General features: G+C 40.2%; 1 protein-coding gene across 8 annotated transcripts in view; it reads left to right on the forward strand.

Annotated features, from left to right (window-relative positions):
• klhl29 (kelch-like family member 29) overlaps window positions 1-27040 on the forward strand; it is a 380738-nt gene that overhangs the window by 190272 nt on the left and 163426 nt on the right. For all 8 annotated transcript variants that reach the window (XM_088089183.1, XM_088089186.1, XM_042503866.2 and 5 more), the window contains 2 exons: window positions 3468-3615; window positions 10765-11289. In XM_088089183.1, coding sequence (XP_087945309.1) covers window positions 3468-3615; window positions 10765-11289 — 673 coding nt within the window. The remainder of the gene's footprint in view (window positions 1-3467; window positions 3616-10764; window positions 11290-27040) is intronic.

A 27040-nucleotide genomic window follows, 5' to 3' on the forward strand; every position in this document is an offset into this window, starting at 1 on the left:
TTGAACAAAACTAAACTGACGTTTGGAAACTGCAATACAGACAAACAAGTTCAGATGATGATTGATAATGTTGATATAGAGAGACTATATGAAAACAGGTTTCCTGGTGTGATTTTAGATCACAAAATCAGCTGGAAACCTCAGATCAACTGTACAGATGAAACTGGTAAAGAGCGTCGCCATTCAGGGAAAAACAAGACCGAAACTGAGCCATAAATCACTGCACATTCTGTATTCCTCACCTGATCTGAATTACTGTGAAGAAGTTTGAGGTAACATTTACAAAAGCAACTTACAACCAATATGCGTACTTCACAAGAGAGCGATCAAAAAAGTACATAATGTGAGATAAAGGGAGCGCAGGAACACGCTGTTTTTAAAGTCACATACACTGATTTTATAGATCTGCTCAGATTTAAAACTGCAATAATCACATTTAGAGCGAGACATAATTCACTCGTGGGCAATATTCAAAAGATGTTTTGTGACAGGGAGGGGGGTTATAATTTAAGAGTTTAATTTTAAAAAACATGTTTGTAAGAATAAAAAAAGCGTGTGTGTATTTCAGTGTGTGAAACAAAGCATGAATATAAATCAAATAAAAAAACGGTATATGGATGAGGAAAGGTTGTGTTAGGGGTGTTTGTATTGTATTTTGTAACATTTGGGGATATTTGTATTGTAAATATTTGGACTGTAAATAAAGCTGGGATAGTTATTTACCTATTCAGTTTGGTGGTAAACTAGGGATGGTTTTGTGTGTGTGTGTGTGTGTGTGTGTGTGTGTGTGTGTGTGTGTGTGTGTGTGTGTGTACACTAGTTGACAAAATATATGTGTTAAAAGAAAAAGTTAGAAAGGGGTAGGGATGTACAGGTTTGACTTCTACTTACCCCTTTTTGGACACTTTTGTTCTTTTGTTTTGTTTGTTTGTTTGTTTATAATATGTTTTAATTCTTTTTTTTTGGGTTCGAAATAAAGTCATTCATTCATTCATTCATATACGTATATCTATATCTATATCTATATCCATCTATATTTATATCTCTCTACAGCTACAGCATATCTATATCTATCTATATATTTACACACACACACACACATATATACACACACAACTATATCACATACATATCTATGTATATATATATATATATACACACACACACACAAATATGTATATACATGTGTATATACATAGGTGTGTATATGTGTGTGTGTGTGTGTGTATGTATATATGTATGTATGTATGTGTATATATATTTGTATATTTACACACACATATACATATATGTATGTATCAACCAGATTAAAACATATATTAGAAAAATAGCCAAGTTGTAATGAAATGTGTTGAGTCACAGTGCTTTGATGAAGTCTTTTAAATTGTTCCATTAATCGGTGCATTTTTAACAGGCCAACGAACAACCTCTAAACTTTTTTATTTTAAAAATAACCTTTCTAACACTTTTGGTGGCCATGTTTCCACGTTAACACGGCTGAGGATTTTTACATCACAAAACATTGAAAATTCACCAGCTTTAAATGGACGGGGCTTAGAGTCGATAGATCGCTGGCGTAAAAGGAAATGTCTCTTTTATTTCAGCACATTTTGTACCGTTTTTCTTAAAAAATTAACCAGTTAGTTATCGATTAATGGATGTGTGGCTATCAACAGCAGAATGAACCAAACTGGAGATCCTCACTGCACGTTGATTCTTTGTGAACCCAGTTGTTTGGATTTCAGTGGTTGTGGCGCTCCGTCTGGCTTTGTCGACACGGCTGTTGGAATTCATGATGGCGTGCTTGATAAAGTGGACGCCGGGTCAGGGAGGATAATGGAATTGAGGGATGGAGGGAGGGATGGCGGGATCAGCCAGGACACAGGAGGGGCCTGGTGACCAGGTCTTTTCTATTAACTCTGGAGGCTGGCGGGGGCGAGCGGGGGAATCAGGCTCGCCGCTGCCCTCTCTCTGCCTGGTCGTTAGGGCGAGCGTCCAAGCTGCAGACAGGGAGAGGCCAATATTGCTCAGGGGTCCAGTGGTGATTGACCCGGTGTTTTCATCAGCCTGGGCTTGCCTGATAACATTTCTTACTCCCTTACCAGCACAGAATATTAGAGATGTGGGTGCAAAGAAAGGCTTAGGGAACTCTTAGTTTGGTTTGGTGAAGTTGCATTGGATTTACTCCCATACACACATCGTCACCCAGCTTTTCATTTTCTTCTTTGAAATTACTTTTTATTCTCCGCTCTCATCCACCCTCAAAAGGGTTTCTTTCTATTTACTCTATTTGTCATATTTGTGTTCAGAATTCTATTATCTCACTTGACTGAACACAATGTTTAATTCATTGCAAAATTAAGATATACAAAGTCTCGGGGGGAAGGATCTGAATTTGAATGTAGGCCACACTAGAAAGTTAATTGTGGGATGAAGATGGTGTCTGGCAGGTGCTGTTACACCACCTCCCCAGAAAGAACAGACTCGGAAACCGCTAGATCTCCATCAAAAGCAAAGTCGGAATCAATATTGTCATCGTCTGTGGTTGTAAAACAGAAAAATGCTGTTTTTATTTGCAAAAACTCCTGTGCTTGTGAACAGGACGCCCCCCCCCCCCTCGCCCATTATACAAAGGCTGTAATCAGCACTCACCACTAATCATAAGCCAGGATCCATCATCACTTCAAAACCTTAAAAAAACTGTTTGAAGGCTGTGATTTGTTGCATTTTTCATTCAGAATATAAAACTAAATATTGTGTTTAATTAGAAATATAGATCAGGGACACTCAACGTGCTTTGCTTGGGCGCCACTTTTGCAAAATGACGGGAGGCCAGCGGGCAGTGGCAGCAGCCCAATACATGTTTCTAGGGTTTTGGGACATTTCCAGGATTTTAGGACATTTCTAGCATTGCGGGGCATCTCTATGATGATAGGACATTTCTCAAATTTCAGGACATTTCTTGGATTTGAGGACGTTTCTAGGATTTTTAGGACATTTCTTGGATTTTAGGCCATCTCTAGGATTATAGGACGTTTCTCGAAATTCAGGACATTTCTCAGATTTCAAGACGTTTCCAGGATTTTTTGACATTTCTAATATTTCAAGACATTTTGACCTTTGCTAGGACCTTTGTTGGGGTTGCGGGGGATTCTTCACTTGCATTTTTTCAATAAAAACTCCTATTTTGATGTTGTTCCCAGTGTGAATCACTTTGTTATTATTGTGAATTTGAAAGTGGTTGGGGGGGGGCACCCGACACCCTATCGGGGGTCAGATTTGGCCCGTGGGCCATAATTTGAGTATCACGGCCGTAGCTGTTGATTAAATAGATTTTATGTTATTTTATGAGCAAGCTGCTCTGTATGGATCAGGCAGCAGAGCGTGGTTCGGTTTTAATTCTCACACGTGTTTGAGTGTTTGTTTTTTCCTCATATGAAGCTCTAATCACTGATTTTTCATTGCAGGTCTCCGGTCTGTCTCCAGGAGACAACCAGACCCCAGGACTGCTGCTGGCTCCGGGGGTGAGGTGGGGACAGACGCCCATCAACCAGCTCACACCCTGGGATACAGATGAGCCCCCTGCGAAGCAACATCGAGACAGCGAGCCCACGGGTAATGAATCACACACACACACACACAGCATCACCTACACACACACGCATATGTACTGACAGACACATCCAGCACTTCCACCTGCGGTAGGTTTCTCATCATGGGTTGGCCTGCACACAGCAGATGTATGCATGTACATGGACCACACACACACACACACACACACACACACACACACACACACACACACACACACACACACACACACACACACACACACACACACACACACACACACACACACGCGTGTGCTGCACCCCAGACGGCTCTGACCAGCTACACCAGCATCAGATGCTAATGAGACATCTTGGCTGCTTTGCCCTACATAAAATACATGCTTTGCCTCCACAACATGCATACTTTACATTTACAATCATGCATAATTAACATCCGCAAACATCATTTTTACATAAATCAGCACAATAATGCATAAAATTATAGAAACGTCAGCCTGATATCAAGAAGTTTCACAACAAAGAGAGAGAGAGCTAAATTTCACCCTCCAGCCCCCTCGCTTTTTATTGTCCTTGTTCATGTTATTGTGTCACTGACTGAAGCCGATTTAGTCTAAATTAAAGCTACGTGGCAAAGTCCTCCAAATGATCTCCACTAGGTCTAATTTAGACGCCGACCTTATTCTACTCACGCCCTTTAACAGCGTGTGCAGAGCAACAGCGGCGCAGCAGACCAGACGTGAAGGAGTTAAACCGGTGTTGAAGTTTTTTACCGTTATTGTAATGAACTCGCCCAGAATGGCTCTGCCCTCCAGCAGTTAATTTCCTTCCATTGCTCTGCTGGCCTCTGCCTCCTGCTCATCACAAATGTGTCTCATTTAAGAATAATACTGGCACAGAGATTGTTCCAGTGGAAATTCTCGCTCAACAAATCCAGATTGTAGACAGCTGCTACTCTGTGGCAGCAAAAGCATCAAAACATGTTAGAGCCGCTGCTGCTGCCTGCACGACTCGCATTTCTTACACACAGATTGCTTCTCGGGTTTATTATTAATCTGTTTGATCAGCTACATGCGAGGGTTGTTTCTGTAGCAGAAAGCATTGGAGGCACTCGTACGATGGAAGGATGCGGTTGTGATACGAGCGCACGGAGTTGGACGCGTGTTATGGGTACTCATAGGATCCATGTTCATTTCGGGCTGTGCAATACGATATCAAGTATCATTATTTATTTAATCAAATACCTCAGTTTTGATGTTGCAGACATGTTGTAGAGTGGACTACTGTTGCTTTGACAAAATATTTACAAAATGAGACATTTATGCCTCCACTCCGGACACAAAGATATTATGTTTTCATCTGTTTGTCCCGTTTTTGTTAACACAATAAGTCACAAATACCTCGAGGGAATTTCCTCAAATTTGGCACAAACGTCCACTTTGACGCAAGAATGAACTGATTAGATTTTGGTGGTCAAAGGTCACGGTGACCTCATCTGTCTCATTCTCATGAACGCAGTATCTCAAGAATACCTTGAGGGGATTTTGTCCGATTTGTCACAATCGTCCACTTGGACTCGAATTAAAGTAATTAGTATTTGGTGGCTGACGGTTGACTATTACACAAAAATAAACGGGCTAATTATGATAAAATGTTACGCAAATCCCAAATGGGAAATCATAATGAAGTTCAAATATCTAAGAGGTCAAAGGTCATCTTCACTGTGACATCATAATGTTCTGCAAAAACACCTTTCAAGCCATTACTCAACGTCAAAACTCACAAACAGAGAAGGAAAGATTTGGTCAGATGCTAAATTGGTGACTCTAATCTTTGACATTTCTCAGATTTTAAGATGTTTTTAGGATTTTAGGACCTTAGGGGCTTATTTAGGACCTCTGTTTGGAGGTTTTAAGGATCCTTCACTGTCACTTTTTCAATAAACAAGCTCTATTTTGGTGTTGTTTTATGCACTCTGGCACTTAATGTATACTAAAGGTACAAAAACAATTCTTATTTTATTTTTTATTGTGAATTAGAAAATGGTTTGGGGGCCACCTGGCACCCCAGGATGTAGGATTTTGGGGATTTTAGAATGTGTCTCAGATTTCAGGACCTTTCTTGGATTTTTTGAGATATACAGGACATTTCTGAGATTTTAAGATGTTTTAAGGATATTGGGACATTTGTAGGATTTTAGGATGTTTCTCAGATTTTAGGATGTTTCTAGGATTTAATGACATTTCTAGGATTTTAGGACTTTCTAGGATTTTGGGACATGTCTTGGTTTTTGGGACATTAGGGACTTATCTAGGACCTCTGTCTGGGGTTCGGGGGATTGTCCACTGGTTTTGATAAACAAGCTGTATTTTGATGCTGTTTTATGCCCTCAGACACTTTATGTATACTAAAAGTACAAAAACAATTCCCCGTGTGAATCACTGTATTGTTTCTGTGAATTATAATATGGCTGGGGGCCAGATTTGGCCCGCCAGCTGTAACTTTAGTATCACTTTCTTAGGTCTTATGGTTTCCTCACTGATGTGTCTGATGGAAGAACAGTCCGGCACAGAGCTTGTTCCGGTGGAAATTCCCGCTCACCGAATCCAGATTGTAGACAGCTGCTACTCTGACGTATCAAAGCCTGAAAACATGTTTGAGCCGCTGCGGCTGCCTGTACAACTCACGCTTTCTAATTATAATTCACATTTCTGACATATAGATGCTTGATGGATTATTTATGAGATTACCCGAGAGGGATGTATCTGTGGAGAAACCGCTGAAGGTGCTCTTATGTTGGAAGGATGCAGTTGTGATGGGAGAGTATGGAGCTCCCCCGCTGTGCGGCCCCCCGCTGTGTGACCACAGCCTCCTGCTGTGCAGCGAGGGTTTGGCTGAATTGGCCATGAACTTCTGGAGGTCTTGTTATTGTGCAAGTGAACGATGCTTCGCCCCTCTTCCCTTCCTCCCAGCACCACAGCTCCCACACCCACACCACAGCTTGGAGCAGAGCGTGAGGAGAGTGAGATGTCACAGACCCAGCACACTGCCGCATATGACACTCAAATCCGAGCATAGTGTTGCATATTGATTTGCGCGTGTGCGCTATTTCAAACTGTGACTGGCGTTTGCAACGAAGCCAGCTCCTCTCCACACTTCACTGAACTGTGTTGCCAGAGAGTTCTCTGCCAACTGTGCCAGAATTAATCAACGGTTTCTTTCAACAGAAACTTCACTGTTGTGTCTGTTAAAGAAAGTTTGTCTTTGAAAAAGAAGTTTTGTTTCAACTTTAGTTTCTTTGTACGAAAATAGTTCTTTTTTTTTTTGATGCCGTGATTTAGGGCTCAAGCAAACTGTGGAAAAGATAAATAAATAATAAGCGGGTCCTTTAAAAGGGAACGCAGCACTTTTGAAAATCATAATTCTGAAATATGTGACAGCATTCACGAACATATGGTTACACATCACATCTAAAATACAGACCTCTTCCATTTCGTCCCTCTTTATCATCGACCATTTTTATCTTTTTGGGGGGGACAGAGATCTTGAGAGGGAGATAGCAGGTCAGCAGTAGATCCTCTGTAGAAATGGCACATCATTTGAAAGCTGGGAACTGGAAGATTAATTCGTCTCTCAGCACTGTGTGTCGAGGTGTAATTTCGTTTTTGGCGCTTTTTTAAACTTTTAAACTTTAGACTTTAAAGGGGTTCACAACATTAGAATAGAAGTGAATGATCGCCATTTCGATGCTCAATTGTGTCTCATAAGTGTTGCAGCATTTCTTGAGTTGACACCATTTGTTACACAGATTTGGTGCTAATTTTCTCTTTTTTTTTTTACCACTTGAGAATAAGTCAAAATCCCTGTCAAAATCCCTCCAAAATATCACAATATGACGCCAAGACCTTGAGGGACACCATACAAAAATCCATGTTGTAATTTTGAATCAAAAATTTTTGACATTGTGAGATTTCTGTAAAAAAATGTTATGAATGAAAATGTATAAAAATTGTAGGAAATTTTACAATACCTATCATTAAGGTCATTTTCTCAAAATGATTTTTTTTTTATCATACTCCTTAGCCAGTACTTACTTACTTTTTTACCTTTTTTAATTATATCATTCATCATCCTGTGTTGGGATTTCTCTTATGGAAATGTATGCAAAAAGCATTCATTTAATTAGATAATGCATCATTCGAATATGTAAACATATTTTTAAAAACTTGAAATTCAAAAAAATATTTTCTTAATGGAAGTAATAAACTGGGGATGTTTTGTTGTAGAATGTGTTTGTTAATTTTTTTACTCTACTCACTTGGGGTCTTATTTTTGCTCTAAAAACTTATGAAATCTTACTACACATATCTTTAAAAGACATTTTGTCAAAATGAGTTTTTTTTCTCATACTCTGAGCCAAAAACCTCCTCCTCATTTTAGTTATAAAAGACATTGATGTTTATGACTGATGACAACATTTTCTGATCTTTGGAGTGATGAAAAGAGACATCAGGTATTTGACTCTGTATGTCAACAAAATAAAACAAGAATTGTGAGTTTGGCCTTATCGAATATTTTCATAATTTTGCTCTGGAAAGTAATGCAAACTGGTGCAAATTAGAATCAGTGACTTCTTTTAAATCACTTCTTAAAACCCATTTTTATAGACTTGCTTATATGTGATGTCATCTTTTTATTTTGTCTGTTTATTTCTTTTTTTCTTTTTGTTTTTTTAATTTATGTTTTATCTCCGTTTCTTTGTATTATTTTAAAATCAATTATTTGTCCTCCACTTTTAATTTCATCCTAACTCTAACTCTAGTTCCTTCTCGCTCGTGTTCAATAGGACGGTTTGGCTTTGCGGTGTTGTATCACCGTCTTTGTGCACAAGTTATAATTCAATTAGACAATATTGCATTGGCGTTTTTAAACACACAATTCCACACAATGTACTTGATACATGATTCAAATGAAAAAAATGTCTTCAGGCAAGTATTCAGCTGGAGAAGCTCTGTGGGGATATTTATTAGTTAAAAATGTGTCTCCCTTTGAGGACAGGAACATAGAACTGGAGGACAGAAATAACGTATGTACATATAACTTTATCAATTTCAATGCTGCATTAACCCCATAAAACTTTATTAGATGTGGAATTATCATAATAACACATTTGATTAGAAGCCTTTTTTATCAAGATGAGTTACAAAAGAAGGGAAATGAAATACTGGTGGTGCGCTATGAACTGAACTGAACTCCTCTGTTCTCCTCCTCCTCTCCGTCTTTATCTCTTCCTCCCTCTCCATCCTCCTCAGCCTGAACTATTATATCAGCGGGGCCAGTATCATGAATAATGTGGGCCTTTTTTGTAGCTTTTTGCATGCTGTGATTTAGCCTTTGGCCCCTTGGCAGAGTGGTGGGCTATTTTTGGAGCTTGGATCGCGGCAGGCGGAGCTACAGAGACGAGGGAGTGAGAGCGAATGAGCGAGCGAGGGAGTCAGCGATCAGGGCCAATATGGCGGCGTCTTCCCAGCACACCCTCAGCATCTAACGCCTCGGGGTAGAGAAATGATTGGCTCCGAGTGTCTGGGTAAACACAGACTCCTACACAGATAATGTGTCGACTGCACCGAGCATGTATGCTCTCACATTCAGAAAAGCATTTGCTCATCTTGTAGCGGAGTAAATCTCTTAATCTTATTATGATGTTGATCTTGGGCGCAGATCTGTACATCGCTGGGGATATTTTTTTTGTTTGATATTAAGTCTTGAGTCAAAAACAAACTTGGACGGGAGCGGAGCAGCGAGCTGACAGTTGTGGCGTGGAGAGGAACAGACTCAAGCTGGAAGCTGTCTTCTCATGCTGTTTTCTGTCTCTATTTGATCATCAAATGCCAGACTTCAAATTACTCTGCCCCGGTTTTTGGCTCTTTCTACAACTTACACGACCAAAATCAATCTACTCTACATGAGCACATTTACTCTAAGATTTCACGGTGTTTTATGGTTTAAATTCTGGATAGACAATTGATTATCTCTCTGTTTTTTTATATATTTATTTTTAATGTTTCCGTGCTAACGATGGCCGGGACACAGAGGCATTATGTTTTTAGGCTGTATTTGTCTCATTGTTGTGAATGTCTCATGAACACCTTCAGGGATTTTCTTTCTTTTTTTCAGATTTGGCACAAATGTCCAATTTAGGGGCTGACAAATTATAGGCTGACCGATTATTGGGGCCGATATTTGGCATTTTGACGATTATCTGTATCTGTATTTTATTCTAATGATAGCCGCTAAAATTTATATTAAAAAAAGTGCAAAGAAAGTGTCAGCATGGGAGGATCTTTTACTTTGGAAAACCTCAGAGAGCTATTTTCATACATTCCAAATTCCTAATTTTTACAGAGATTTTCATTTTTATTGTAAATGCATATCAGTTTCAAATATTGGTTTTCGCTCTCATTAAATACTAATAATTGGTATCGACCCTGAAGAACCAGTATCAGTTGACCCCTAGTCCACTTGGATTCAGCGCTGAAGTGATTAAATTTTGGTGATCATGGGTCAAAGTCACTGTGATCTCATCCGGCTCATTTCTTATTTTAAAATTTGGCACAAACGTCCACTCTGAGTCAAGGATGAACTGAGTAGATTTTGTTGGTCAAAGGTTAAAGTCTAATTCTTGTGAATGCGATATTGCAACAACACCTTGAGGGAATTTCTTTCAATTTGGCACAAACGTCCACTTGGACTCAAAAATGAACCGATGGCTTAGGTTGTTGAAGGTCAAAGGTGACTTTAACCTCACAAAACTTGTTTTTGGCCCTAACTCAAGAATTTATAGGCTAATTATGACAAAATTTCACACAAATATCTGATAGGATATAATGCTAAAGTGATGACATTTTATGTCCAAAAGGTCAAAGGTCAGCTTCACTGTAACATCATAATGTTATTCTTATTATAAAACACTATTCTGGCTGTTATTCAGCGTCATAACTCAGGAACAGAAGGGGAGACATTTGGTCAAATACTGAATTAGTCACACTAATATTGAAACTGTGCTGATTATATTCGTAGATCTTTTGCGCTGTCGGGGGAAGATGCGTCTGAAGCGTCCACATTTTTGCAAACATGAATGTAAACTGTAACTCTAAATCCAGCTTCTCTCTTCTTTCTGTGTGTTTGACCACAGGTCCGACCTGGGCTGCACCAGTCGCAGCGGTGAGCCAGCCCAGCCTCCTGCCCCACACCTACGCCCTCCCCCAGCCGCCCTCCTTCAGCCACAGTGTGACCGCGCAGTCACCCATCATCGGAGTAACCCCTTCCATACAGGCGCCGGTCCCCCCGCAGCACCCTCTCATGACAGCTCACTTCCAGCTGACGCCACAGTCCACCCAGCAGCCGCCCTCCATGGTCCTGAGCATGCCCAGCCAGCCTCCGTACCCCTCCGCTCAAACCACCTCCGCCCTCGCCGCCCAAGCCAACCAGGTGGTCCATCCAAACCCTCACAGCGTGATGGGCAACGGCCACTTAACCTCTCATCCGGGCCTCATCCAGCCCCCCGCTCTGCCTCTGACCAACGGACAGGCGGCCGCAGCAGCGGCGGCGCAGGCTCAGCCCACAGCCGCAGACAATCAGGACGGACCGAACGGACTTCAAATGCTGCGGACAGTCGGGATGGGAAAGTACGAGTTCAGTGACCCGGGACATCCTAAAGGTAAGCACAGACCGCTTCAGCTGCTGCTCTGCACAGGCGGATTTTCTGAGTTTTTCAGAATCACTCTCTTCCAGATATGAACCTGTCACGGCTATCTTTGAAAGGCTAAATCAAAGCAGATCTGTTCAGCGGGCAACCTCAGCTCAGAAGTGAATCCAAGCCGGGGAGGTGTTAGGTATTAAATCAATGTACTCTTAGCTCTCTGTTCCTTGTGACCTCTCCTTATGTGAGGCCGCGCTGGAATGAATCTCGCAGGCCTCTGCCCTCCTCCTGTGTACCCGAGCAGTTTGGGATGCCAGCGGTCATAAACAAGGCAGCAAACACTTGAGCGAGGCGTTGTTAAAATCCAACTTGCAAACAGAGCCAATTCGCTTCAAAGCTGCTCCAAGGTCGCCGAGAATGGAGGTGCACCAAAAGCAGCAGCAGCAGTGAAATGACTGCTTCTAAAAACCTATAACGCTGCCTATAGTGGGCTCTTTGGAGAGAACATGTTGTGCTGATCTCAAACTACCAAACAACAGAAGCATCAGTACTGGTGTGAACTGAAATTGGTTAAAAGTGTGTCAGGTTTATCCTTCCACCGCTGTCGGAGTTGCAGCACTCACCGGGCCTACTAAACACAAGACAGGAAGAGCTTTCAGCCCCCTGCCCTCGCATCTCTCCCCGAAAATCGTTTGAAGCCTTGTTGACTTGTGTTTGTGAAGGTGCTCCTCAGCTCCCGACTCATGCCTGAGTCTGCACGCCGTAAATTGGTGTTTGGTTTAACCTTGGAGTTTATGACGCAGGGCGCTAGAAACAGATGTTGGCAATTCCCCCGACCAATTTTCACATTTAATGAAGCTTTTAATTTAGGTTTAGATTGTTTTCTTTTTCCTGACTCAGTTTGATCAATAAAATGTGTGCAAATGAACTTGTAGATTGCAAAAGAAAAAAAAAGAAGCAATTATTTTGGGGGCCCGCGATACGTTGAAATGAGACTGCAGGTAGAATTGGAAATGGATAATTAGACGTCGGCTCGGTCCGGCCGCGGTCGAATGAGAGCTTTTTAGCTCCTTTGTCGGATGGACCGTCGCGATCCATTAACCGCGTGCGCGTCAAAATTTATTGACCTTGTTCTAACAGGCCAAAGAAGCAAGAGTTTAATTGGGATTACAGTATTTATACAGAGCGGTTTTACAAGGCTGCAGGATTGTTAAAATTCAGGCAACACTGTTGCTGTGATTCATTTTATGAGAATATATTCAGCTTGTGTTTTTACAGTTTGTCAGCTGCTGTATTTCAAAGGCAGGAGGGGAAGCATCCCTGTGTCAATTTCTAGACACAATATACACTTGAAAATCTTGTGTATGAAGGTCAAACTGCAAATAGAGGCACTTGAAAATCACATCTCTTCAACCATTGTGGCAGTTTTTTTTTTGTTCATTCCTGCCTGGCACTGAATAGACATTAGTGAGGGTAATGTCACACGAACAGTGGGACCGAGAAGAGCACCAGTAAATTAGCAGCAGTGACATCTCTTCAACGGGCTCCTGAGTGGCGAGCCCCCCCCCCCCCAACAGGAACACTTAACATAGCAGCTGTAATCACAACGACGCCGCCTCGATCGCCCTGCCCCTCAAGACACTGTCCACTGCGGTCCTTCTGTGTCCGTCTTTCTGATTATCTGTCCTGTCGCCTTTCTTGCCATCCCCCTGCTCGCTCACAAATCCCAAGCTCCCGCCGCTCTTGCGCACTCTTAAATCAATTAACGTTGCATATAAGTGCGGCGAGTACTGTCCTGCTGTATCGGCATGGTGAGGAAACATGGAGGGTGTGCTCCTGCGACCTGCGTTCCGCCTCGTTTCTGTTGCAATTAATTTTAACCTGCTGTTGGCTCTTTTTTCTGCTTCTCTGGAGAAGTTTGTGAAAAGAAAGGAAAACAGCGAAAGGTGAGAGGTCATTGTTTCTGCAGCTCTCTAATGGCTGAGGTAACGATGAAAGTGTAGGCGAATCTGATCCCAGGGCAGAGTGTGAGTCACACATCGGGAATAGAGCTAGGCGGAAAATGATGTCCCAGCATCCACACAGATGGACAAATAGGCTTTATTTCTTCTTTTTTCTTCCTTATTTTGCTTTATTTATGCTTTCATTTGTCCTCAAGAAATGTCTGTCTTTAAAGGGATGGTTCACTAAAAAAAGAAAATTCAATCATCATCTACTCGCCCTCATGTGGATGGAAAGTCAGGTGCAGTTTTGTAGTCCACAAAACGCTGCCGGAGTTTCACAGTGAAAAGGCGTCGCACTCATCACCCAAACAATTGAAGCAAATGGTGGCCAGGATTCAAAGCATTACAGAAATATATAATAAAACCACAAAATGTCTCCATACTGCTTATCCAAAGTAATCCAAGTGTCCTGAGGGCCCGACGTGCCGAGTTGTTTTGAAAAACGTCTCTGAAGTATTTGTACTTCATCCAGCACTGCATGTGGGAGACTTTGTTTAAATAGCTGATGAAATATCATCCAGAACGAGGTCTTAAAAAAGAATGCATCCCAAACAAATGTAGACAAAACCTGGACCTTATTGTCCATGTTTTTGTCTAAGTGACTAATGGAGACAGAATTTTTTAAAACTGGTCCAGTACTGAAAGAGGACACTGAAACTGGCAGCAATGTAACCACTCTGAGCCATATGCACTGTCAGTGTATGTTCACTAAAAGTGTTTTTGCCACTGACAGGCTCAGATTCTTATTTTACATTATCAAAATGATCCCGACAGAGACAAACCTTTATGTTAAAGAGTAAGATCCTTTTTTTAAAACTGAAACAGCCCCGAAATGGCTATTGCCAAACCCACCACACTCTGTTTAAATAAAAATGTAAAATATGCTGGCTCTACCTACACTAAAATGACTGATTATTTAAATGGAGTCAGGTGGAACGATCTTTTTAAAAAGGGGTTGTCTCTGTAGGAATCCTTTCCATAATGTTGTAAGACACTTTATTTGGCAACTTAATGTGTCATTTTTGATTGATTTTATATTTTATACAGAATCTGAATCTCACTATGAGTTACTGTTGTTTACAAACTAAAGAACAGAGAGTTTCGTTCCATTTTTACTGTTGTTGCAATTGTATTTTTTTGTAGTTAATCATAAAATATTCTCAGTATTTTTGCAATATTGTTGAGAGAGAGAGAGAGAGAGAGAGTAAAAATACCCTGAAATGTCGTGATATTTCACATCCATATCCCCCTTAAACAAATGGAGGTGTAACAATTCATCGATTTGAGTCTATACATTACTCATTGAAATTATGCAATTTAAACGGTGAAAAGTGAAAACATTGATCCATATCATCATCTTAAGGACATGCCTTTATTTTGAAATTCTATGTCATATGCTGCATTCATGTGATGTCAGGAGGTTTAAAAGTTTAGTAGTTCATGTGCTTTGAGATTAAGTGGAAGCTCTTAAGAAGAAGGATTTCATTTTAATGCTGAAAGCATTTTTAAAAAGAGGTTGATAGCTGTTTCCAGTTTATTTATATTTTTATATATTATTTTATTTTTATACATATATTTTCTATAATATATTGAATTTTCTATATATTTTTGTATTTATATGTACAGCAGTTAACATTAATATCATATGACACTTTACATGTGATCAAAAGTTGATATTTTATTAATGAATTCATAAAAATGCTTCTTACTATCAACCAAGTATTGACTTTTACATGTTTATTTTTAATTTATAACGTCAATTTGACAACTCTTAATAAAATAATGTTATCAGTGTCAGTTTACTCACCTGCTTTAATGTTAAAAGTTCGCCTGCCTGCTACAGCTAATAAATGCAAATGCCAAAATGTGCAACTACTAAAACTAGCTACTAAACAAAATATGTATGTATGTATATATATATATATATATATGTTTTTTTAATCTTTCAGTTGTTGACAATGCATGCTTTCCGCCATTTCTGTTGCCCTTAAACGTCACACAAACGTCACAATTCGGCAATTCGGGTATGCGCTCCTAACTGGTAAATACGGTAAATACGATATTTCTGAGGAGCACGTGAAGGTCAGTCAAACCAGAAAATGATGAAAGACAATGGCGATATTTACTGTGGGATAAACCAGGAGCGGGGAAATATATTTGTATTTCGGAGAGGATGAGGATAAACCAGGGATGTATTATAGGAATATACAGACGGAGGACGTGTCAACGTAAACAATGACGTCATTCGAGTAACGACGACGCACCTTTCTGGATGGTCGCTAAGCTAGCATCTTGCAGCAACATTAGCGGCTCTGTTTTTGGCTGAAAAATGTGCGTGCCCCCGAAATACAACCGCGCTGTTCTGTCGGGAGATGCGGCGACTTTAACCAACGGACTGTGAGTACGAAAAAGTGAAAATAATACATGTAAATTGACAAGCTAAACTCCGCTAGCCGCTATGCTAATGAATGTTGTGTACAAGCGCTTATGTTAATAATGTGTGAAGAGCAAAACACACCTGTGTACCTGGACGGTAATTATTTTGCCGAATTAATATTAAAATTTCAAGAAATTAGTAAAAGGTGACACTGGAATGACGTCAAAATTAGTTTGGAAAAAAATGGAGGGGGTTAGAAAAATATATATTAGAAAAACCTCTGGAAAATGTTCAGAAAAAAATGAAAATAATTTTCTTATGAAAATTGTGTTTTTAAAAAAAGGATACATATTTTAAAAATAAATATTTTTAGGTGCGTTTTGAGGGTCATTTTCTTGTTTATTTTTGTTTTCTACTTTGATTTTTTTTAGCTTATTTTTTACCTATTTTTTAGGTAATATTCTTGTATTTTTTTACTATTTCTTGCTCATTTTTTTCCAGCCATGCCTTGTTAACATGTTGTTCTCTAAATTATAATGTCTTATAATGTCTTATAATATTGCCTTTATAGTCAAATCCTGGCTTCTCAAACGTGATTATTGGACAAACAGTTTAGATACCAAAGCCACTGCTTAAGCGATTGTGCTGCTGCATTAAAAAAGAAAGAAGAAAAGCTTGAGCCTCTGGACACAATGCTGGTAAGCGCTGATGTGCAGAGGAGGTTTGTGGCTTTTTGATGGCAAAGGCCTGGATCTTGGAGGAGCTGACAGAGCTCTTCCTCCTTAATCCAGCCGCACAACAGGCCGCAGTGCGTGCCCACGCGTGCGTGCCTTCAAGTGTGTGTGGCTGCTCGCACGCACAACTTCTTGGGTGTGACTGCATGGATGTTTTGTCAGATGTCAGCCTCATAGCCTTAAAGCCAAACACCGCAGTGACAGAAATCACACTCCGTGTTTGATTTGGCTTTGCCTTCAAAGGGAGCAATTTGTCTTCGCTCTGCATCAGTGGGCACATCAACAACTGTGTGCTCTCGTCTCTCCGTGGGTGTATGTGTGTCTGTATAGGTATCTATCTGTATTTCTGTTTACTGTATATATAGTATGTGTGTTTGTGTCTGTTTGAGCAAATGCCATATGTTTGTGTGCCTGAGTTTGTGTGAAGATTCACACGGAGCAGCTTGAGGCAGCTTTAACCTCATCACCTACTGAGATATGCCAGTCACCAGGCTGTGATCTGCCTACCTGGTTTCCCCACAGCGGGGCTTTTCATAATACCTGCCTGTCATAGTGTACAAATCAAACAACACACCGTCTTGTCGATTGTTAATTTCCTTCACACCACCCACTCCTCGCTTATTTTTTTATTGTCTTCTCAGACAGAGAAGCTTTTCGAGCACCTAAATAATCCATCTGTAGCCGGAGCCAATCACAACTGTCGGCACATTGTGTGAAATGCGGGGATGACAGAGAAAGACTGACATTGTTGTTAGAAAGGACAATAAAAAAACGACAGAATGGGAGGCGATAGAAGAGGAGATAGCAACAGAGAGAGGGTGAACATGAGAGAGCGAGAGATGCTGAGAGTGGAGTCGGTGTGTGTCTATTGACCAAGTCATTAAAATCGATGGTTGTCTTGATGAATATCAGCCGAGGGAAGCTAGTGCAGAGCTCAGCAGGGACAGACTCGCTCGCAGCAAACGTGACCAAGCATCGTTTAAAGGCAACTCACAAATGAAAAACACAATATCAAAAAGGAAGTTATTATTTCCACATTTCGAAGGCTGTTTTTAAGGTTACCGCTGTTACATATGCCAGCCACTCAAATCATGTTTTTGATATCGTTTTCCAGCTAAATGTGAACCAGTGGCGTCATTATGCCTGGGCATTTAAGGCCTCTGTTTTGAATGTTTTATAAAATGCCCTGGATCTAAATATACAGGCTATATGGATAGTTTCAAAAATAAGAGTAGTCCTCAGGGACTGTTTTTTATCTATAAGAGGAGGGGCTTGATTTTTACCCTCCCAAAGCTACAAATATATTTCCTTGGGCCTCCCTGAGTGACTCTGGGAAAATGTGTGAATTATTCATCCCTCATGATGTGCACAAGAACCATCGTAAAAATCTAATTCCATTGATAATTTCTGTCGTTACACTTTGTTGCTATAATAAATAGTGTAATTCTGCAGATTTTTATTGGGGCATGTTTTGTAAGTCATGTTTTATTAAAAAAAAAAACCAAAAAATTTTAAAGGAAAAGAATTGCAGAAGTGTTATAAAATCTCAAAAAAAAATATTGCGAGAATACGGGGAGAAAAAAAATCCTTCAAAATTCTAAGAGAAATTTTTTTTAAAAAGTTAATAATAATAATCAAATAGAAAATTAAGGAAGAAAATTGCCCAAAAAATGTATAGAAAAATGTTTAAAGAAAACAAAAGTTTTTAAAAATCACCAATAATTTTGATTTAAAAATAATAATAAAAAAAGCTCAAAATTCTTGCCTTCCAAATCTACAGGCCTGAAGGTTTGGGAGGCATGGTTTGATGAAAAAAAAAAAGCAAATTAATTTTTCTGTGAAAAGTTTTGGCAACATTTTTTTTACAAAAATTGTAGCAATGTTTTTTCGTACACAGGTCTTGGCTAAGCCCCCAGTGTCCTTAGCAGTAAAAAAAGTCCTGTCTTGAACTGTTGGTAGCTGTGTTGCAAATCCTGAGTGTCGCAAACTGTGACGCTGAGGGAAAAACAGTTTTTGTGGTTAAATGCCTGAAAATAAGAAACACGTGAAGCATGGTTGCTGGAAGCTTTAGATTGACGTTCGGGGTCGGAGACAGATCTGCTGGGCCACCTGCTGCCTTGCTGAGCATTAGCCGCCTCTTTTTCTCATGTCAAACATCATTTTAATGCTTCCTTCCACCTCACTGACCTTTACCGCTCCCGTATTCCTCTCTCTCTCTCACACACACACACACACCCACACATCGGCAGAGACGCACATATGCGCACAGACGATCACATGCATAAATGCACACAGGGGTGAAACACACACACTACTATAAGAGAGGGACACACTAGTCTTCACACAGCACCCAGCCTCCACTCTGCCCAGGAAGTTCATCTTCCAGTCAGCTCACATCAGCCGTCATCTGGGGACCAAGCGGCTCTGGAGCTGCTAGTGAATGCAATTAAGATGCCTTGCTGAGTTAAGATCAGTGTTTCACTTTGCTACGGCGAGCCCCGGCGCAGCCTCACAGCCAGCGTGGGCTCACCTCTCCTCTGCCGTGACCGTTTCATCTGCCTTATCTGCCTTATTCAAACCTGGCTCTCAGTAAGATTCTAATTATGTGTTCATTTTTGTTTACTTTGGGGCAAAGCATATTGGCGCTGCCGCATTACTGTCCACTCGCATGTTGGTTCTTTGCGCATTATGGCTGCGATATTACCAGTAAGTGAGGAAATTATAGATCCCTAAATTAGTGAGATAGCGACTGTTTACAAAGGAGAGCTGTGTGTGCTGGTGCTGTTTATTTTAGGGGGTCTCAAGGCTTTTTTCCTGACACTTATCGTACCTCATCAAAGGTTATATTGGAATCGAGGTGCTATTTAATTGTTGCATCGTTTCACCTTGTTACTGGTTTATGATGCCTTTGGATTTGATAATAATGTTTTATTTCTGGAGGTGTTGTGCTTCAGAGATACTTGTCTACAGATCAAAGTAATTACAGTTATTAACAGTCCAGTATTTAGGATTAATGGGGATTTAGTGGCAGCTAGTGGTGAGGATTGCAGATTGTGACCAGCTGATACTTCTCCCAGTGAGATTTCCTTCAGTGTTCATTGTTAAGGAGGTTTTACGGGAGACAAATTATCCGTAGAGCTCTTTTCCTCTCTAAAACAAACAGACCTGGTGATTTAAACCGGTGAAAACACAAAGTAAAGCAGTGTCACACAGTAAATCAGTGTTCCTCTCACCCTGTTTGGCTCTTCACAGACTGACCATGAGCCCAACACCTGTTAATTTGCGCAAACCTTTTTTCTTTTTTTTTTTTCAGAATTTAAAATCCAGATGTTGAGGTGGTTTTTACCAGGTGCAGAATTTCACACAGAGGTCTCCTCTTCTCCAAAACAAATGAACTGGGAGATTTAAATCGATACTGATACTATTTATTAGTAGTTAATGAGACCAATAACCAACATTTGGAACCGATATGCATTTACAATACAACCGAAAATATTTGTCAAAACTTAGAATTTGGAGTTTCACAAAATCCAACACAAAACTTTGTTTAAATGCCTTTAGCAAATGCTAAATCAAAACTAAAACGTTAAACGTCATATATAGCAAGTTCCCACAACTTTTTAATTAAAAATTAATAAATCAAAAGTTTTTAAAAAGTTCCTGACATGTTGACACTTCCTCGTTTTTAATTAATACATTTTATCAATGATCATTAAAATGAAACGCAGATACAGTTAATCAGCAAAATAATCTGCCAGGCTGATAATCTGTTGACCCCTAATTTAAACAGGTAAAAACACTGAATAAGGTAGTTCTATATTAAGGAATATCAACAATTAATCATTAATTTGGTTAAACACCATCACATCCTGATCCAACAGTGCTGCTTTGGAAACATTGTGCCCACACTCCAGTCTCCATAGGTCCCCCCAGTGAGTAAGGGGCTCACTTAGAGCCAAAAAATGTCCTTTAAAAACATACATAACTGATTAATTACTGATTAATGGGTGTCTGCCTTCCAAAAGCCAAATCAGCCAAAACTGACTTCCCTATTTACGATTTAAATCAGTGTTTCTTTATGCTTCTGGCACATCACAGCTCCGAGCACATGCTAATGTAGGTTCATCTATCTGATAACTTAATGTGTGCTCACCTTATTTCTGTTTTCATACATTTACAAGGTTTTTACATGGAGCTGAATCATCCACAGAGGACTCTTCCTCTCCAAAACAAATGGATCCGGTGATTTAAACAGCACAATATAAAGCAGTTTCACATTAAAAAACCTTGTTTTTCCAATGCTGTTTGGCTCATCACAGCCAGGCTGTGAGCCTAGCACCTGCTAGTGACATTTTTTTCATTATAACTTGACATCCAGATAGTCAGAGGTTTTAACCGTGAGCTGAATTATCAGGAGAGGTCTCTTTTGTCTCCAAAACAAACAGATCTGGAGATTTAAACTGCTAAAAACACTAAGTAAAGCAGTTTTACAATAAAATTCAGTGTTTTTCCAGTGCTGTTCGGCTTGTCGGTGGCCAACATAAAAACACAAGTGGCTCTAATTAGAGTCAGTATTTGGTTTGTCCGTTTGTGGCTACTATAGACTAACATGGTGTACTCTGTAGACGAGGGCCCGCTCACTATGCAGATATAAACAGATCATTTTAAGGTTACAAAAACACAACAGTTCTTTTTTTCAGGTGTTTATACACTGCAGAAATCATACTTGACATAATATATTCCATTTGAAAACATCCTCCTAAACCCTCCACACTGGTCCTTTAAGTAGACATAAAGCATACAGTATCATCAGTGTTATTAGTGATGCGTAAATATTCATTTTGATTCAACCACAGGAATAAACTGCTAGCATGACAGCCCGTTCAAACCAGTTATTAAAAACACAGCCAGTTTGTGATAGCCACACTGAGACCATTAATCACAGCAAGCACATTAATTAAACCCTCCCCTTTCCTTTCTTTCTCCGTCTCTCTTTCACTCGATGGAGTGCATCTCTGCTACACCCTCACTGCCAGTTACACCAAAGTACGCCTTTCACTTAGACAAATATAATACTGATGTGGTGTAAGAGTTTTTTTTATTTTTATTTTAATTTCCAATATGCTGACTGGGATGAGTGTCTGCAGCGTAAGCAGTGGTAAATTAATTAAAGTCAGTGCGGTGTTGTGCTGGGCGATTATCTTAAAGCTATCCACATCAGGATTAGCTAAAGCAGAACTAGAGTTTTATTATCCAAAACAAGCTTAACTTGGAATATGAAATGCATGGATTTTTAAGTGTTTTTTCATATGCATGTCATAGCATTCCTTAATCCTAGGTGGCTCAAGTGGAAAAGGGATTCACAAGAGCTGGGAATGCTAGAAATTATTAATGAGGCTGAAATTTATTCCAATCAGCCCGGACCTGGTATGTGCAGGTAATTCTCTTAAATGAGAACATGCAGCACTGAGGAGATATGCTTATGAGTAACCTTGGCACATGAGTCCATATGGGGCCCACATATTAATGATCCTGAGTCAAACATCTCATTTTAGAGCGCCAGGCTACGCTCTTAAAAATAAAGGTGCTGACCTGAACTGCACAGAGTTCTTTGGCTTGTTCCCGTAGTGCAGGGATATTCAGCTTACTTTGTTTGGGGGCCACTTTTGCAAAGTAACAGGAGGCCAGGGGCCAGTCGCAGCAGCTCCGTACACGATTCTAGGATTTTAGGACTTTTCTACGACTTTAGGATGTTTGTAGGATTTTAGGGCGTTTCTAGGACTTTTGGTCATTTCAGGGATTTTAGGACATTTCTGCGATTTTAGGGCATTGTGGGTTTAGCTAGGACCTCTTTGGGAGGGTGTGGCACTTTTTTTTAAATAAAAAAAATACTCTTTTTTATGCAGTTTTTATTCACTCCGGCTCCTTACATTTACTGACAGTACAAAAATGATTCCTGGTGTGAATCACTTTATTTTTATTGTGAGTTAGAAAATGGTTTTGGGGGGCCACCCGGCATCCTATCAGGGGCCAGATTTGGCCCCCAGGCAGTAAGTTGAGTATCACTGCTGTAGGACCTGTCCATCTTCTAAGGGTGCCAACACCCACCCAGGATGTTCTGCTAAGAGCCTTTTTATATTCGAAGAGTGTCATCGAGAACCCATCTAGGAGGTTCTTGTGAGAACCCATTTATATTCCAAAGGTGTCATCTCAAACACACCCAATGAATATAACCGAGAACCCATTTATGTTTCAAGGGTTTCATGTAGAACCCACTCTGGGCGTTCTGTTGAGAACCCTTATTTATTCCAGGGGTTTTATTCAGACCCCGCCCAGGGGATTCGACTTAGAACCCATTAATATATTCCAAGGGTGTAATCCAGAACCCACCCAGTAGGGGCTCAAACAACGCTAAGTGACTACGTCACCCATACATCTCCTCCTCTAACCAATGGTTTCAGTTCTTGATGGATCTCTTTGTCTTACAAAGAACCCTTGAAGAACCCTTTATACAAAATAAGGTTATGTGTAAGCAAATGGTTCTGCATAGAACCTCAGCCCTTCAGGACGGACCTTTATTTGTCAGAGTGTACCTGACGCTGTCTCTTTAACTTGGCTAAGGATGGCTTTCTTCGAGATGTATAACAGTTTCTCGTTCAGCTCCGGTTCTCCGGAGGGAGCCAAAGGAAGAGGGAGGAGGAGGAGGTGGAAGAAACGTGAGGTGAGCAGCGGCAGCGTGTCATAAGCGGAGGAAGGAAAGCTGCTCGCCCTCGTTCTTTCTCTCCCTCGTTATCGTATTTTAAAGGAGAGGAGCCCTGCCAGGAGCCCCATACATTATATCCCCCCACAGTTAATATAGGGACGGCGGATAGCTCATTAAGATTGATCATTCCTCGTCCACCTCGTCCATGCAGAACGCGGCTCCGGCTTCATTAATCACCGGGATTTCAAGATAAAGCTCAGTGGCGGCGCAGTCGCAGGACCCGGAGCCTGACAGCCCCGGCTCCTACATGCATAATCACAGACGCAGTGCAGCCGCCCGGCTCCCCTGCCACGCTAGAGGGGGCACCGCATCCACGCCTCCCTCCCTCCTCCATCCTCTCCTCAACCTATACTCTCCTCCTCCCCTCCTCCCACCTGTCCTCTTCACTGCAATTGTCTGTCTGTTTCTTTCACTCGGCTCTACTCCCACTCACGCCATCACCCCTCCCATGCTGTTGTCTCTCAGCGTCGCCTCCAGCCCCCCCGCCATCCTAACATCCACCTGCTTCCCACTTATAGCCTCTCTTTTCTCTTTATTTACTCCCATCTCTTCTGTCTCATCTCCTTCCTTCTTCATCGTACCTGCCACCTGTTCCACGCTTCTCTAACTTTTTTCTCCGCCTCCTTGCTTTCTTCCCTCCATTGATGCCGCTGTTGTCAGCCGTTTCTCTAATAGCCTGTTTTTTTTTTTGTTTTTAGCGGGTAATGCCGCGGTTAGCAAAGTGGCAGTGTGAAACTTTAGAGAAGAGGGGATTAAAGAGGGTAAAAAAACCCACTGCTGTCATCCCAGATTTGTCTCTGACAGCTGGACCGAGTGTCAGATGGCTGTTTTTATCCAAAACGCCCAATCAGACCGTCTCGTTTGCTTTATTACCTTCACAAAAAGTCTGCACTTTTTGTCCAAAGCCTCAGCTAGCCGTATGAGAATTATGTTTTCTTGGAAATCTCGATGACTTTTCTTTAAAACCAGGGCGAATTGGTTCAATGTCTTTCAAAAACATGGGAAGAAAAGTAATGGGCAATTTAAGAATAACTGATAAAAAAATAATAAGAAATTATCATCTTTAATATATATATGTATGGAAAGTAAAACGATGTATAATAATTCTGTAAAATAGTTTTAAATATATGTTTTATGGTAATTATAAATATAGTTTGCTGGATAGAAAAATTCTAAATCTACTATGGTAAAAACAGCTGAAAGCAATGTCAATAGATTAATGGCTGTAATCATTAGTTAAAAGTAACATTAATGGATAAATTGTTAGAATAGTAAACTAATAGTGATGTGCCTCTCTAAATAGTAGCCCAGTAATTACATTGACAGTTTGACAGTATGAAAAAATCTTGTAAAAATATCGATTAATAGTATTAAATAGCAGCTAGTTAAATTAAAATAACTGCATGTAGAACATGATGGGTTGTTCTGATGAAGTGGTACTTAAGATAATGTGACAGGGCTGTGATGATAAGTCACAAAAAAGAGGTTAAAAAACACTGTTTTATGTGGTTAATGTGGATTTATATCCTCTTTATAGTCTATTATGTAACAATGATTAATGTTTTATAAGCTGTACAGTATCAGAGCAATGCATTTAATTATGTTCCAACACTGGTTTTAAGATTATTTTTTTTTAAGGAAAATTCAGAGACCCATTTTAATCTTCTCGTGTTTTTGGGTCCCATCCCAGATTTAAGAATACACACACACACACACAGTGTTAATGTGTAGCATTTGTGATAAAGTGCACACTCAGAGCTGCAGGATCATGCATTGAGTATTCGGGAGAGGTCTTGGACTGGAACAGTGCCATTTCCCGACATGAAACGTCCACTGCCCTCAGTTATGTGGGAGCAAATTGATTTATGTGTAAAGTAGTGTCAGAGTGAATGGAGGTTACACCTCAAATGGGTCTGAATCTCAAACGCCTCGTGTCAGAGGCTATTTTGTGTGACAGGATTAATTGCCACCAGTCAAATGTCGGTGTGTTATTCCGCACATCAGCCATGAAAAAGGCAGTAATGCATTATCAATGAGGCCGAGTGTAAACACAGCAGATGTTACCAGGAAGTTAGTCGATAGCGGATGTTTCTCTCTAATGAGAAGGCGTAATAGCAACAGGGAGAGGACTCGGTATCCAAAACAGCAGCAGATGTGCCACAAAAAAAAACAACATCCAGAAGAAGTTCAGCAGTATTAGCTCGCTAATGTTCACGGTGTGTTCACTTATTTGAGTGGATTGTCAAACTTTTTCCTCAGCCAGAAACTTTTAAATGGGTTTGATAATGCTTGCAGGGCATCTAATAAATACTAATGACAGGACCAGACATTAGCAAGAAAGGCGCCCTTCTACAACTCATTATTCCACCGAGTTAGCAACAGGCTTAGCATGTGAAGATATATAATTTGTCTGTGACTTAGACAAATGATAATGGCCTGAATTGCAATCAGGAGATCTTTGCAGGCGAGTGGTGCACTCTGTAAGTTTGAGACACTTAAAGGGACAGTTCCAGATTTCTGAAGTGGGGTTGCGTGATGGGTACTTATCCACAGACAGTTTATTACGTACAGTAGATTCAGTTTGTTAAAGAAGCAGCTGGAGTCTGACATGGAAGCTAAGCAATGCACTGTTACAGTGAGGTCAGCAACAAAACACGTTTTAACCACCTAAATAATAAACCCACCTAAAATAATCAATATCACATTAGGTGTGTGCTATGTTTAGAGTATTTTCACTGCTTTACCTCGTGAGTTACTCTAATGACGATGATGCTGTAGAGCAGTGGAAGTACCACAGCACTGTTAAGACAAATCATGGTTGTTTTGGAGCACCATGATGATAATTGTGGGGGTTATATTGATTTTTATTTATAAGTCACAGTCTGCTCAATAACTACAACTCAGTAATGAGATGTCTTTGATTTTATGTCCTTGTAGAAGACCTTTGTTTTAGTTTGACTGATTAGAGTCCTGTGTGGTGCTGTATTGTATTGTGGTTGTTGATGTTGTTGTGGTGATAGGATGTTGTTGTTTTTTTTGTGACAATGTAATGTCATGTTGTGTTTCGTGTTGAGACAAGGAGGAATATTGTAGCTTTGGTTACAGGGTTAGTTTGCATTCAAAAAAGTGACACGATAACACAAACTAACTGATTGAAGCAGCAGTAGACCAGCAGCTTCTGTGTGCAGCAAGCTAAAATTACTGTTTTTCTCAGGGAGTCTTGTTGCTTTGACAAGAACACAAAGTGTCTTTACATGGACACAAAGTACCTGTTTATAATTGAGTTTTTGGAGTATCCTGTTTTTGTGTTTGAGGTGTAAACACCATATTCCGTTTATGAAAAAAACAAATATGCCATCTGCAAAGACTAGATTTTTTTCATCTAGATCACTCTGCATTGACAGCAGTTAAAATTAATATTATATTACACTTTACATGTGATCAAAAATTAATATTTTACAAGTGAATCAGTTAAAAAGAGTCTTACCACTGACCAAACGTTGACTTTTGCCCACCATGTTTATGAATTTATGAAGTCAAGTCGGCCACTCGTGTCATAAAATAACGTTTCAGTGCTAGTATACTCACTCGGCATGCTTTATAGTTAAAAGTTTGCATGCTTGCCAAATCTAATAGATGCATACACTAAAATGTGCAACTAATTAAAAGTACATGACAGCTGCTTAGAGTTTTCTGCTTTCTGCCATTTCTGCTGCCCTGAAGCCTCATGCATTTCCCACGCGTAATTACGAATTTAGAGGGCCGTTCATGTGCTTGTTATTCTTAAATATGTTATATACGATATTTCCAAGGAGCATATGAAGGCAGTATTTTTTTAAGGTGACTAAAATACACATTGCTTAGCTTTAGCCTGCTTCTACAATCTGGGGTG

Source organism: Plectropomus leopardus, chromosome 16 (genome assembly GCF_026936395.1).
Source record: "Plectropomus leopardus strain MGB_pleo_1.0 chromosome 16, ASM2693639v1, whole genome shotgun sequence".
NCBI lineage: Eukaryota > Metazoa > Chordata > Actinopteri > Perciformes > Serranidae > Plectropomus > Plectropomus leopardus.